The sequence below is a fragment of the Corvus hawaiiensis genome, chromosome 24 (assembly GCF_020740725.1).
Source record: "Corvus hawaiiensis isolate bCorHaw1 chromosome 24, bCorHaw1.pri.cur, whole genome shotgun sequence".
Classification (NCBI taxonomy): Eukaryota; Metazoa; Chordata; class Aves; order Passeriformes; family Corvidae; genus Corvus; species Corvus hawaiiensis.
The window spans coordinates 2,468,891-2,483,260 of record NC_063236.1 but is presented as its reverse complement, the minus strand read 5'-3'; the positions used below and the strand labels follow the sequence as shown (position 1 = coordinate 2,483,260).

Sequence of the window (14,370 nt, the reverse complement as noted above, 5' to 3'; positions counted from 1 at the left end):
TTATTATATTTTGAAATCAAGGGCCTTTAGGCAAAGATGTGGGAAGTAGGAATAACAGTTCTTCACTATATATATATATGTATAACCAGACAAACAAAACAACAACAACTATGGCAGTAACAGCAATCACAAACCCAGTGCCAGCTTTCTTGGCTGTCAGGCCCTTTCCCCTCGGGTGCAGTTCCGCTCGCAGCCGGCAGGGGCGCTGGCGGCTCCCGGTGAGCAGGGCAGGTGCGATGGTTCCCCCGCGGCTGCAGGGGGCGCTCCGGAGCGAGCTCGGGGAACACGCGGCACCGGTGCCCCGGGATCCCGGGAAGGGATGGGACAAAGGCTTCACAAACCCCTGGGCAGCCGATCCCGGACTCTCAGGAACAGCAGGCTGGAACGGCAGGCTGGAACGGCAGGCTAGAGCAGCAGGCTGGAGCAGCAGGCACAAACACAAATCCCGGGTGGCAGACGAGATGTATCCAAAAGGGGAACCCCCCGGAGGTCCACGCAGGCAGGGAGAGCACAGCTACAACGCAGCGAAAGCTCGAAGCAGCAGCGGGGCAGGGCGGCCACAGCCTGGCCTCCAGCAGGGCAGGGAAAGCGGCTTTGGGATCCCGGCATTGTTTCCAGCAGAAAGAAAAACGGTCGAAAAAAAAGAACCAGCAGCTCCTTTCTTTGCAGCTTCTCTCTCCAGACACTGAGAGCGAACTGACCCCACACCCAGGTGTAAACAAAAGAGTAGCCAGGCCCGCCCCACTCCCCTTTTTGTCTTTCTTAAGTACAGCTATTTGTCCCCTAGCAACATGCATATGGGAGAAAATTCCTTTAACAGGAAAAAAAACTAAGACTAAACTAAAACCCCAACACCCAATCACTGCAAGTATGACCTCAGTGGCCCCCAGCACAGACACAGTCACTCCCAGTTGCTCCCAGCTTCCCCCAGCATGCTCATTCCCAGTCACCCCAGTTGCCCCAGCATGGTTCCAGTTGCCCCCAGCATGATCTCATTCATTCCCAGTATATCCCAGTTGCCTCCAGCACACACCTGCCATTCCCAGTTGCTCCAGTAGCTCCCAGTAGCCCTCAGTGTGGTCCCAGTGGCTCCCAGTATTTCCATGGCCGTGGTCCCAGTGCTGCTCCCAGCCCTGATCCATGGGGATGGGAATGTCCCGCTCCCTTCCCGGGACAGGGTCACACCTGAGCCAGGTGTGCAGGGCAGGACCTTGCCCTGAGCCCAAGCCCTGTCCCCCCTGCAGGATCTGCTTCCCATCGGCCTCTTCCTCCTGCGGCCCCAAGCCCAGCTCGGTGCTGAACGAAGGGCGCTGGGCCGGGGTCATCCCCCGGTGGGGGCTGCGCACCCCCTCTGCCCCCTCCCCAAATTCCCTCCCGGGGCAGCAGGGGCTGGCTCAGGAGCCCTGGGGCTCCTGGGGCTCCATGATTTCCTTCCTAAGGAAAAGAACCGTCCTTCTCCTCCAGGCACCCATGGCCAAAACTGAGATTCTACCTCCCAAATTCTGTCTATCCAAGGATTGCTCCCAGACAAAAGCTGCCATGAGAGACAGGTCTGGCTGCCCTCGCCCATGGTGGCCACCTCTCATCTTCTCCCAAAACACCTGGACTTTGTGCTTTTCTTTCATGTGGAAAAACCCCATCCTTCTCAGCTGTTGCTATGACCCAGCCCACTGCTGGGCTGGGGCAGCGAGATGCCGATCAACCCTGGACCCTCCCATGGATCGAATTTCCCCGGGACACAGACTCGCAGGCTGGGTCGATGGACAGCTCAGAAGCTTAAGCCGCATCCCCCCGGGGCTGTGCCAGGCTCCAAACTGCCTTTCCCTGTTCGGGAGAATTCCCTCTTACTCCGTTGTTCACTGGTTCTTTGTTGTGTCTCCCAGTAGTTCTTGTTGAATTGTATCCTCTCCCTAGCTTGTAACTCATTGGCTGTTTTCCCCTTTCCCCGCAGTTTTCAACCCCCCTCTAAAACTGAAGGAAAAGCCTCTCGGCGGGATCCCAGATCATTGCCATGTTCTGGTTGCTAAACTTCTGACAATAAACCTGTTGGAAGCCAGACCAGAACCCTCTCTCTCTTCCTTTATCTCCAAACTAATGTGAGCCGATATCATCAGCTCCTGCTGTGTCTGCTCTGCAAAGAAGCCAGCGAGCTCAGGCAGCAGCACTTTTCCTGATGCCAAAGTTGCTTCTGCGACGCACAGAAGTAACGCAGCTGGACTCTCTCTGACTGAGGGCACACCAGAGCTTGTGCAGCGAGCACAGAACTGTTACTTGACAAGGTGCCCATGGCCAAAACTGGGATTCCACCTCCCAAATTCCCAATATTCAAGGGCTGCGCCCAGACAAACCTGGCAGGACAGACAGATGTGGCTGGCCTTGGCCTCTGGTGGCCGTGTCTCATCTGCCCCTGAAACCCTGGGGCTCGGTGCTGCCCTTCCTCTGGAGACCACTGTGACCCTGCGTGGCCTCGTGGAACCCAGGGGCCGTTGTGACCCTGCAGGGCTGGTGGCACCAAGGGGACCATTGTGACCCTGTGGCGTTCCATGGAACCAAGGGGGCACTGCTGGCCCCAAAGAACCGAGGGGCCTTTGTGACCCTGCAGGGCCCACGGAACCAAGGGAACATGGAACAGCTCTGGCTGCCTTGGGCTCCTGGGGCCGCCTGGCAGCTCTGGCTGACTTTGACATGGAGAGAGCTGCTTCTCACCTGCCCTGGAGCGCTGGGGTTCCGTGCTTTCCTTCCTGTGTGTGTTGGTTTGGCACGGCCTGGTTTTTGGTAGTGGGGGGCCACAGAGGTGGCTTCTGTGAGAAGCTGCTGGAAGCTTCCACCATGTCCGGCAGAGCCAATCCCTGATGGCTCTGAAGATGGACATGGCACTGGCCAAGGCTGGGCCACTGAGAGAGGCTGGTAATGCCTCTGTGATAGCAGATTTCAGAAGGAAATGAAAACAAAATGGGACACAGTGTTTTTGTAGTCAGAGAAGAGGAGGAGGGAAGAACATGTGAGGGAAACAACAGGGAGACACCAAGGGCAGTGGAGAAGGAGGGGGAGGAGGTGCTCCAGGAGCCAGAGCCGAGATTCCTCTGCAGGCCGTGGTGAGACCATGGTGGAGCAGCTGTGCCCCTGCAGCCCATGGGGATCCACGGGGGATGCAGAGATCCACCCGCAGCCCCTGGGGATCCCCGGGGGATGCAGAGATCCACCCGCAGCCCTGGGGATCCACGGGGGATGCAGAGATCCACCCGCAGCCCCTGGGGATCCATGGGGGATGCAGAGATCCACCCGCAGCCCTGGGGGAGGTGCCCATGCCGGAGCGGGTGGATGCCTGCAGGAGGCTGGGATCCAGGGGCAGAGCCGCTGCAGAGGGGCCCTGCTCCCAGGCTGGAGCAGCCTGGCCTTGAAGAACTGACCCCATGGAAGAGTGACCCACGCCGCAGAAGTTTTGGGAGGACTGCTGCTCGTCAGATTGGACCCACGTCAGAGACGCTCACGGAGAACTGTCTCCCGTGGGAAAGGACCCCACGGTCTCACAGGGGAACAACTCCTCTCCCTGAGCAGCGGGAGAAGCCACAGGAGATGAACTGACCACAATCCCCATTCCCTGTCTCCTGCGCCATCGGTGGGAAGGATGGAGGGGAGGGGGAAGGTGTTTTGAAAGCTCTTCTTTCACTTCTCATTATCCTGCTCTGATTTTGTTATGAATAAATTCACTTGATATCTGTAAGTTGAGCCTGTTTTGCCCAGGACGGTGTTGGATGAGGGATCTCTCCATGGTCCTTATCTCAAGCCATGAACCCTTTGTTATATTTTCTCTCTCCTGTCCAGCTGTGGACAGGAGTGAGAGAGCAGCTTTGGTGGGTGCCTGGAGTCCAGCCAGCATCAATGCACTACAGACCTGAACAAAAACTCCCTGGGCAATGATTCCCCTGGGATCTAAAGCCCCCACCCCTCACACGACAGCCCCGTCCCACAGAAATGTCAGCCACTGAGCCTCTCACTCTCCACGGCTTCACTGCTTTGGTGCCCAGTGGTCGCCACAGGGCCACCATGGCCCCTCTGAGCTGGGTTTGGGTGGGGTTTTGGTGGGTCTGCAGTCCGTGTTGTAATGTGGTTGTTCCAGTTCACAGACCACGATCTCTGGGCTGGCCACTCTGGGGATTTATTTTTAAGTCATGTTTAAGCTGCAGCTCTGTCCATTCTGTTATTCATGTTTAGGTTGGCAGCTCCAGGACTCACTGTGATCCACCTGTGACTCACATGCCAGGGCCATAAAATTCTGAAAAACTTCACTGATCAGCCCAGCAATTCCAGCCATGCTGTCTACTTTTAAATAACACAAAACTGTCAACCCCTCCTGTGCTCACAGGAGCGCCACAGAGCAGAACAGCAGCGCAGCAGCCAGAGCTGAGGACTCCCGCAAGGACAGAAGGACAGCGTGGAAGGACAAACAGAGCAGCTCTGAAAGCCCTGGCGGGGCCGGAGGCGGCTCTGGGGGCGGGGCCGGGCTGGGGGCGGGGCCAGCGGAGCAGCGCGATGGCTCCAGCGCTGGGGCCGGGGGCGCCCCTGGGGGCGGCGAGGGGCGAGTGGGACCCCCGGCACGGGAACCCCCGAGCCGCAATTCCCGGGCACGGGAACCCCCTGAGCTCCCATTTCCGGGTACTAGAACACCCTCCACCGCCATTCCCGGACACTGTGACCCCCCTGCCTCCCCTTCCCCAGCATCAGGACCCCCCTGTTCCTCCTTGTCTGGCCCCGGGGCCTCCCTGAACCCCCCTGAACCACCATTCCTGGGTACTGTGACCCCCTACATCCCCCTGCCCAGCACCGGGACCCTCTGTTCCCCTTACCTGGCACGAGGACGTCCCTGAAGCCCCATTCCCGGGAAGGGGACTTCCCTGAACCCACATTCCCCGTCCCAGGACACCCCCTGAGCCACCGTTTCTGGGCCCCGGGACCCCCCTGAAACTCTATCTCCGGGCCGGGGACTCCCCCCTGTCCTCCCCGTTCCCGGCACCGGCACCATCTGAGCCCCCATTCCCGGCACTGGGACCTCTTTGCACCCCCATATCCAGGTCTGAACCCCTACTCCCGTGCACGGGGACCGCCCGGCACCTCCATCCCCGGCGCTGAGACCCCCCCGAGCCCCCTTATCCCGCACCGATACCCCCTCGCACCCCCTCTTCCCCCGCCCCCGCGCTCCCTCGGGCACTTCCGCGGCTCCCAAGCTGCGCCACCGGGATCCGCCCGGCGAGCGGTGACTGCCCCCGGCACCGGGACCCCCCTCGCGCCCCCGGCTCCTCCCGAGGCCTTCTGGAAACAGCAGCGGGAAGAGTTCAACAATTCATCATTATTTCAATTGATTTCGTTGGTTTCCCGGGGACAACCGGGGGGAGAGCACCTCACCACAAACCTCCGGGAAGGAAACAAAGGCGGGGGGGGGGGGGGGGGGGAACAGAGGACAAAACCGATGTAATAGAAGGAAAAAAGAAAAACAAAACTAAAATTAAAATAGATTTTACAGTACAATAGCATAAAATAACTATGGGGAAAAAAGAAAATAATAGCAGAGCTTGTTCTGTTGGGACTTTGGGTCTCTTCTCCAAGCTCCGAGCTGGGTCTGAGCCAGGAGCCGGCGGGCTGGGAGACATCGCTGCTGAGGGGCTGAATATTTCCGAAACTAAAGTATCCAGTGACACCTTGAGGTTCCAGTAGTCCCCGCGCACACGTTCGATTCCCTCCTTTCAAGCTGAAAGCTCAGCTCCACTTGTGACTCTGCTTTGTAGCGATGAATGGAAACATTCCCCGCAATTCCCGTAGAAAGAGCCCGGGAAGGTTCGTGTCGGGAGAGCTCCCTCAGGACAGCCCCGGCTCCTGCCCTGCTTGAGTCCCTCTCGAGCCCGCTGTGGTTTCCAGCTGCTTCGCTCCAGCTGCCCCAAATGCCCGTGAATTGCACGGAACTGGAACAGATCCGAGTCCTCGTGGCTCGGGCTAAGGGCAGGGAGAGGTCACTCAGGGATCGCCATGGCGGCCACAAGAGCCCCGCCGTGGGGAAATGAACTGGATTTGGGACGGAGCGGATCAAAACAGGAGAGTGAGGAGTAAAATAAACCCTGGAAAAGAACCTTCTCGCGACCTCTTTCTCCTTGCCGGAGTTCACTTTATCCCCGGCTGTTCCCTGCTGTGCCCAGCGGGGCAGGGAGAAGGGATGGGAGTCGCGGTCAGTTCGTGCCGCTGCTTCTCCCTCGGGGACAGGAATCCTTCCCTGCTCCGGCCAGCGGGGTCCCTCCCATGGGCTCAGTCCCTGCCCTGGCCAGCGGGGGGTCCCTCCCCAGCCGTGCGGTCACTCCCCGGCCCGGCCCTGAGGCGCGGGGCAGTCGCGGGGCAGCCGCGCTCCGGCCCCGTCAGCGGCACCACCGCTTCGTGCCGGGCAGGAGCGGCAGAAGGAGCCGGGCGGCGGCGGGGGCTGAATACCGGTAGCAGCGAGGAGGAAGAAGAGGAAGAAGAGGAAGAAGAGGAAGGGGCCGGGGCCGCCTGCGGTGTCCGATCCCCGGCAGCAGCGGGGAGGCCTCGGGGAGCGGCGGCGGGCGGGGCCCTTTGGAGCGGGGCCCCTGAAGGAGCCGCTCCGCGGGACGGGCGGGCTGGGAACGAGAGAAAACCCTGAGAAAAGAAGAAAATCCGATCAAAGAGCCGCACCGAGGGGCGTCTCCGGCGGCCCGTGTCCCTGAAGGAGCTGCACCGTGAGACCGGCGAGGAGCCCGGCGCTGAAAGAGCCGCGCAGGAGGGCGTGGGATGGGAGGTGCGAATGGAATAAAATAAGGAGAATGGAATAATAAATTCTAGAAGAACTGCACGGGGAGTGGCGGCTGCGCAGCGACCGAAAGAGCTGCAGCGAGGGAGCGTCGGGGCAGCAGCGCGGGCTCTCGGCCGCTCCGTGTCACCGAAAGAGCCGCAGCGAGGGACGGGCGGGGCGCGGCTCGGATCGAGCCCTCCAGCTGCGCGAAGAGCGGCGACCCCGCGGGACCGCGCCGGGGCCGGGCGGCGGCGGCAGCCGGAGCCGGGGAAGCGGCTTCGAGCGGCGGAGACGAGCGGGGTGTTCCCGTCAGCTCCGCTCAGCCCTCGGGCACCGGGGGGTTCCGGGGTTGTTCCCGTCAGCTCCGCTCAGCCCTCGGGCACCGGGGGGTTCCGGGGCTTGTTCCCGTCAGCTCCGCTCAGCCCTCGGGCACCGGGGGGTTCCAGGGCTTGTTCCCGTCAGCTCCGCTCAGCCCTCGGGCACCGGGGGGTTCCGGGGCTTGTTCCCGTCAGCTCCGCTCAGCCCTCGGCACCGGAAGGTTCCGGGGCTTGTTCCCGTCAGCTCCGCTCCGCCCTCGGGCACCGCGCTGGGGCCCTGCGCACTTTTCCAGCCCGGCCGCCCCCACGGGCGGGGCCCCGCGGCTCCCGCTGCCGCCGCCTCGGCCCCGCCGAGCCCAGAAATCCCGAAAAATCACTCTCATGCGCTAAAGAACCTTTTCGTGCGCATGCCAGGGGCGCAGAGGGGGGATCCTTATGAAGTCCCCTCCCCTCAGTCCCTCCTGGGCACGGCCGGACATTAGCGCAGCTCCCGGGGCTGTGTCCCGGCACCGGCTGCTGCCACAGGGCACGGGGCTGCCGCGCTTGGGCATTAAACGCGACCGATTTGGGGAGCAGGGACAGCCACAGAAACCCGAGGGGCACAAAGGATGCCCTGGACACAGCGATGGCCCCAGCAGCGGCTCTGCCCCCCAGCACGGGGCTGTGTCCCAGACCCCACGGTCCAGCCCGAGGTTTGGGGACGGCAGCGGAGCTGCTGGAAGGAGAACAGACGGAGGAGCAGGAGCGGGAGGAAGAGGAGAGATAAAGAGGGAGGGGCGGGAGGAAGAGGCGGGACAGAGGAGGCAGGAAGAGGAGCCTCCACGTGCATCCATCGCTCTCTGCGTCCGCAGCTTTCGGCGCCGGGAGAATCGCTCCCCCCATCCCGCAGGTGACCGGGGAGGGGCAGCTCGCCCCAAATATCTTGGGCGGTGCCTGGGTTTGTTTTGGGAGAGGGGATTTTTGGAGCTTGGAGGACTCCAGCACCGAGCCCCAAATATCTTTGTTGGTTCCTGGGGGAAGGGGGATTTGGTGGGGCGGGGGAGGGGAGGCGGATGTTTGGATCTTGCAGGACTCCGAATGTGAGTCACAAATGCCCCTTGGGGGATATTGGGGAGTCCCCGGCACGCGGGGTTTTGGGGGTGCCGGTGGCGGCTGCCGGGAGAAATGGGATGGGGTGGGATGGGGCCCGGGAAGGGTGGGATGTGGATTGGGGTGTGGGATGAAGTGTGGCGGAGGGGGATGGGTGGGATGGGGCCTGAGATGAGGCAGCCGAAGGTTGGGGATGATGAGGCCGGGGGGACCCCACTCCTCAGGGGCCTGCGGGGTATCCGCCAGCTCGGAGGGAGTTTTGGGGCACCCCTAATCCTGAGGGGGTGGTGCTGGCAGCGGGGGACACGTGGCTCCGGCAGCTCTGGCCCCAGCTGAGCCCCCCCCGCCCCCAGCGCCCCCCGGAGCGGAATTTGGGGAGGGGGAGGTGGGGGCGGCCAGGCCGGGCCCCCCCGCGCTGTCCCGGCGGGGGCCGAGTGCGGGCGGGAGCCTCGCGGGGCCCGGCCCTGCCCGGGCACGGCTGATGCCGCCCGCCCGCGCTCCGCACTGGTCCGGACTGGTGCTCCCAGTGCCGTGCGGGGCGGGGCCGCTCTGGGGACCCCCCAGGGCACAGCGCGGCTGCTTTGGGGCTGTGGGCACCGCCCGGCGCTGGGCATGGGGCGTGTGGGGGCAGCTGGGGCCGCACTGGTGGCACTGGTGGTGCTGGGAGCCCCCCCGGCCGCGGGCGAGGAGCTCTGGGGTGAGGGGAGCGGTGGAAAAGGGGGGACCCGTTGGAAAGAGGGGGAGAGCAGTGAAAAAGGGGTCGGACTCCTCAAACTGAGTGGGAGAGGGGACTGAGAGCCCCAAACCAAGCGTGTGGGACACTGAGGCTTTGGGGGAAGATGAGAAAGGAGAGGGGGATGGGGGAGAGAGGGAGGAAAAAGCGAGTGGGATCCTTCCCCTTAGTGGGGTCGGTTGGTGGATGAGGATTGGTGGATGATGGGAAAAGGGTGGAAGAGGGGAAAGAATAGGGGGTGGGACCTCCAGATATGTGGGAGGTTTGTGGAGAACCCCAAAGTTGCTGTCATGGCAGGGGACTGATCTCCTGTGGGAAGAGCTTTGGCCGGAGCACGGAGCTGATCTCCCAGCGCAGGATCCAAGTGGGGGAGAAGTCCTGTGTCTGCCCAAGCTTTGCCCAGAGGTCCCATCTCGGGGGAGAGAGACCCTACAGGGGCCAGGAGTGCAGGAAAAGCTTTGGTAGGAGCCCCAACCTCAGCAGGCGCCTGTCGATCTGCACTGGGGAGCCCCTATGGATGCCCAGACTATGGGAAGGGCTTCACCGTGAGCCCCAAGCCCCTGGAACACCTGTAGGAGCCACCTGGAGGAGGGTCCCTACAAGTTCTCGGCTGCAGGAGAGCCCCAAGGAGCCCAGGTCCCCCCAGAACCACCACCTGAAGCAGAAGGTGGTGACAACTCTCCATCCCGGGGCCCTGGGAACACTCTGAGGTCTCCAGGCTGACCCACCCCAACCAGGGGCTCACACCAGCCCTCGTCCTGCCCCTAAAATCCCTTGGGATCTCCTGTCAATCTGTGCACTCCCTGCTCCCGTCTCCATCCTGAGATGAGACCAGAGGGGTGGAAGTCCCCACCCAGGATGACCACAACCTCCAAATTTTGATTTCCACCCACCAATTTTCCCTCTTTTCCCCTATCTGGATTCCTCCCCAGTGGGTGGGAGCAGCCCAGAGCCCTGCACTGCCCATCCTGACCTGTCCTGGCTCCATTCCCATTCCTCCTGTGGGGTGTGAAGGGTTTGGGGGAAGAGGGGAGGAGGAGGAGGGATGGACGAGAAGAAGGGGGGAAGAAGGAGCGGGAGAAAGGATGGAGAGAGGAGGAGCAGAAGGTGGGATTAGGAAGGAGAAGGAGGAGGACAGATGGAGGAAGATGAGAAGAAGGCGGAGGAAGAGGAGGAAGCTCGTGGGTCTAGCACTCCCAGAATTTGCAGGCCCCTCACCCCAAGGAGCATCGATCCCCCCATCCCACCTGGTACCTGGGGAGGAGGAGCTTGGCCCAAATATTCTGGGGAATCCCTGGGCCGGTGTTTTTTGGGGGGGATGTTTGGATCTTGCAGGACTCCAGAGCTGAGCTGTAGGTGCCCCTTGGGGGGACCTTGGGGGGTCCCAAGGAGGTGTTTTTGGGGGGTCCCTGTGGCAGCTCCTGGCAGAGCCCTGGCGGGGGTCGGAGGCAGTTGGGTCCCTCCCAAAGTGGGGATTGGGTCTGCCTGAGTCAGGCACCGCTGCCTCCGTCCGGGAGCCAGAGGCCTGTGGGACCCCCCAGTGGAGCCAGAGGGGGAACCTCGGGACCCCCAGAGTGAGGAGAACAGAGAGGGGCAGTACTGGGACCAGGGGACCCCTGGCAGTCTGGAGGAGGGAACCCTTGTGACCCCCAGGACCCCAAAGTGGAGAGCCCAGAGAGGGGGGAGCGCCGCCATTCGCAGGACCCTCAACAGCCTGGAGAGGGCGAGGGGGGACTCCTTGGACCCCCTGCACCCCAAAGCAGAGAATAAGGGGAGAAGAGACCTGGGGACCCCATAACCCCCAGCATCCCTAAGTGGGGAAATGGAAGAGTGGGGAACTTTTCAGATTCCTGGGACTCCCAGCAGCCTGGGGAGGGCGGGAACCAAGTAGAGAGGGGGACTCCCAATAAAAGAGGGACCCCCAGGAGCTGGGACAGGGGAGAATCCCCAAACACCAAAAGGGGAGAGACCAGAGATGGGGAACTCCTGGGTGGCTTTTTCAGGGCTGAATCTTGGTGTTTGGGAGGTTTTATGGATGGCCAGGTTTTGCATGATGCCCGGTGACTTCTAGAGATGGATTTGGGCAGAGGGACCTTCAAACTCAATGTGCTCATCCCAAACCAGGATTTTCCATTCCCAACCCTTGGCTAGATGGAGGAGGAGGCTGTGAGGAAGAGGAAGATGCCCCGGGAGCCCCAGGCAGGTGAGGAGGAAGTCAGTGCCCCTTTCCCCTCTCTCCTGCTCCATCTCCCAGCCCAGCATCGCCCCCGGCTGCAGGACAACCCCGCTGCCGACGCCGTCCTGCCGGGGACGGACTGGGGGGATCTCCTTCCCCTTCCCTGTGGCACGGAGGCAAATCCCATCCTCTACTTGTCCTTCCTCCCCCAGACAAGGAGCTGAGCACAGAGCCCAGGGAGGACAAATCCCCGCGGCAGAACCTGGTGGAAGAGGCCGTTTTGAGTAGCTCCACATCGCAGGAATCCAACAGGGAGGAAAAGCCCTGGAGATCCCACAGGAGGAGGAGCTGCAAACGCAGCCCAGGGTGCTCTGAGGAGGAAAGACCCACCCTGTGCCGGGAAGGCGTCCGGAGATCCAGCCAGAGCTCGGATCTGGTGGTTCATGAGCAGCTTCATGATGGGAAGAAGCCCTATGAGTGTGGGGAATGTGGGAAGAGCTTCAGCTGGAGCTCCAGCCTGATCCGCCACCAGATGATCCACACCGGGAAAAGCCCCTACAAGTGTTCCGAGTGTGGGAAGAGGTTTCACACCAGCTCCAGTCTCCTCCTGCACCAGCGGATTCACACGGAGGAGAGGCCCTTCCGCTGCCCCGACTGCAGGAAGGGCTTCTGGTACAACTCTGAACTCGTCAGGCACCAGCGCATCCACACCGGGGAGAGGCCCTACGAGTGTCCCCAGTGTGGGAAGAGCTTCTCACAGAGCTCTCACTTGACCCAACACCAACGGAGGCACCACTAAGGGAAGCCCTGCGAGTGCCCCGAGTGTGGGAAGAGCTTTGTCCTCTGCTCCAACTCCATCCCCCATCAGAGGACCCACGTTTGGCAGAGCCCTGGTGACCCACATTCCCTGTGATCCGTGTTGGAAAGAGCCCTGGCTGGTGCTCTCCACGTTCTCCTGGATCCCCGTAGGCACCTGGGTGAATGCAAGGGCAGGAACATCCATCGGGACTCAGATCAACATTGGAATGTCATTGGGAAGAGCTGATTTTTTTACCTTTACACTCTAAAAAGTTTCATCTGCTCTGTCCCATTGTTTCTTCTGGTGGCATCAAGCAATCCTGGATGATCTTGGAGGTCTTTTTCAACCTAAATAGTTGAACCTAACTCCTTCATCCTGTCAAAACAACCAAACTTGGGGTAAAAATAAAGAAATTAAACAAAGGTATCTAAAGCTGCACCATTTAACCAAGATTTAGGCTTTAGGGGAATATTTGGGAGGATTTGGGTGCTGGGGCCGCAAATTCGAAGTTGTGCTGGCAGAACATATCCACCTGAGCCCGTCTGTTCTCCAGGAATTCCGGTTGTCTGTCCCAATCCCTGGCCTGGGTCTGCCCATCCGGGGTGTCCCCCCCAAAGTGCCCAAATCGCTGCTGAAGTGCCCGAGCTGCTCTGGGCTATGGATGTTCCTGTCCCCCAGCCTGTCCTGGTTGGTGCCATGGGGGGTGGGAGGGGGTCTGGGGGCTCCTTGGGGGATTTGGAGGGGCTTTTGTGGCTCTTGGGGCCACTTATGCTGCTGGGAGGGGGTTTGGTGGGCTTTTGGGGCAGTCTGTGAGGGAGTTTTGGGGGTTCAGGCAGGGCTGTGTGGCTTGGAGAGAATTTGGGTGGGTGTTGGGGGAGATGGGAAGGGGTTTTGGTGGCTCTTGGGGCCATTTATATTGCAGGGAGTGGTTGGGGGGGTCCTGGCTGGGAGCTGTGGGGTGGTTTGAGGGGTCTGGGAGTGGCTGTGGGGCTGGGAGGGGGTTTTAGGGCAGTTGTGACCTCTCCCCCAGACCCCAAAGCTGCCACCAGACCCCACTCCCAAAATGCTGCCGTCGTTGGGGGTTCCATGAGGTTCATCGTCCTGGCACTGCAGGAGAAGGTGAGGGGGGGTCCCCACAGGCTGTGTGTGACCCTCAGAGCGTGTGTGACCCCCCCCACCCCGGTGTCACCCCGTGTTCCCTGCCCACAGGGCTCCTGAGCCAGCCCCTGCTGCCCCGGGAGGGAATTTGGGGAGGGGGCAGAGGGGGTGCGCAGCCCCCGCCGGGGGATGACCCCGGCCCAGCGCCCTTCGTTCAGCACCGAGCTGGGCTTGGGGCCGCAGGAGGAAGAGGCCGATGGGAAGCAGATCCTGCAGGGGGGACAGGGCTTGGGCTCAGGGCAAGGTCCTGCCCTGCACACCTGGCTCAGGTGTGAGCCTGCCCCGGGAAGGGAGCGGGACATTCCCATCCCCAGGGATCAGGGCTGGGAGCAGCGCTGGGAGCACGGACATGGAAATCCTGGGAGCCACTGGGACCGCCCTGGGGGGTGAATTATCCCCCCCAGCACCTTTCCAGGCCTCCCTGTGAGCTGAGAAATGCTCGCTGGGCCTCGGCCTTGGCCAAGAGCCCCCGGGCTCAGCTGCTCTGAGCTCAGGCGCTGCCAGCTCCCGCAGCCCGCCCAGGGCCGCCCTGCCCGTGCCGGGGCTGTGCTGGAATTCTCTGCTGCTGCTGGGCCACTCGGGGGGTCTGGCCCAGCAGGAAAGGTGACCCTGAGCCAGGAGCTTTCCTTGGCCGCAGCAAAGCCTCGGCACGGAAAGACCTTCCCAGCGCTGTGCCCTGGGCCGGGAGGGATTGTGCCACCAGAGCTGTCCCTCCATTTCTTCTGCCAGGCAGCTTTAGGATAAGGAAAGTGGAGAAGCCACTTAGAGGCCCCCAAATTGTCAAAAGCTGACTCTCAGCTTTCCGCAGTCCTCCAGAAGAATCCTGTGTGGGAAGCACCCTGGGAACAGAGTTTAGGGCAGGGGAATTCAGAGCCCTTTCCTCCCCTGTGGGCCCAGGCTCTGGCCCTTGCCCTTTGCAATGGCCCTGCAGCTGCCAGAGGGGCCTTTTTGGCTCAGCTGAGAGCAGTCCTGCTGCAAGGCTGTCCTCGAGCTGCTTGGGCTGCACGTGTGCCCAGGGAATGCTCATTGCTTGCAGTCTCAGGCGCTGTGGGTGTGCAGGTGTAACTACTGCAGGAGGGAACAGCTCTGCTGGGGGCAGTTCTCTTTTTCTTGGTGGTTTTTATGTTTAATGAACGTTCTCTGCCAGCTCTGGGCAGAGCTCTGTACCTGTATGTGCCACTTGTCTGTGGCACTGTGGCTCAGGAGGTGGCCAAGGGGAGCTTGGCCGAGGTGTGGGCAGAGGAATGGCCATCAGGCCAGGCTGGGGGGTCAGCGGCCGGTCAGTTGCGTTGCGTGGCCGCGGCTCTG

At 61.7% G+C, this 14,370-nt stretch overlaps 1 protein-coding gene across 1 annotated transcript; it reads left to right on the top strand.

Annotated features, from left to right (window-relative positions):
• Positions 1–7,909: 7,909 nt before the first annotated feature.
• On the top strand, positions 7,910–11,789 carry LOC125338022 (zinc finger protein with KRAB and SCAN domains 1-like). The gene is made up of 4 exons (XM_048328334.1): positions 7,910–7,996; positions 11,054–11,132; positions 11,318–11,677; positions 11,770–11,789. The coding sequence occupies exons 2-4, from the start codon at positions 11,081–11,083 to the stop codon at positions 11,787–11,789; spliced, it is 432 nt and encodes a 143-aa protein (XP_048184291.1). The 5' UTR covers positions 7,910–7,996; positions 11,054–11,080.
• Positions 11,790–14,370: the final 2,581 nt, after the last annotated feature.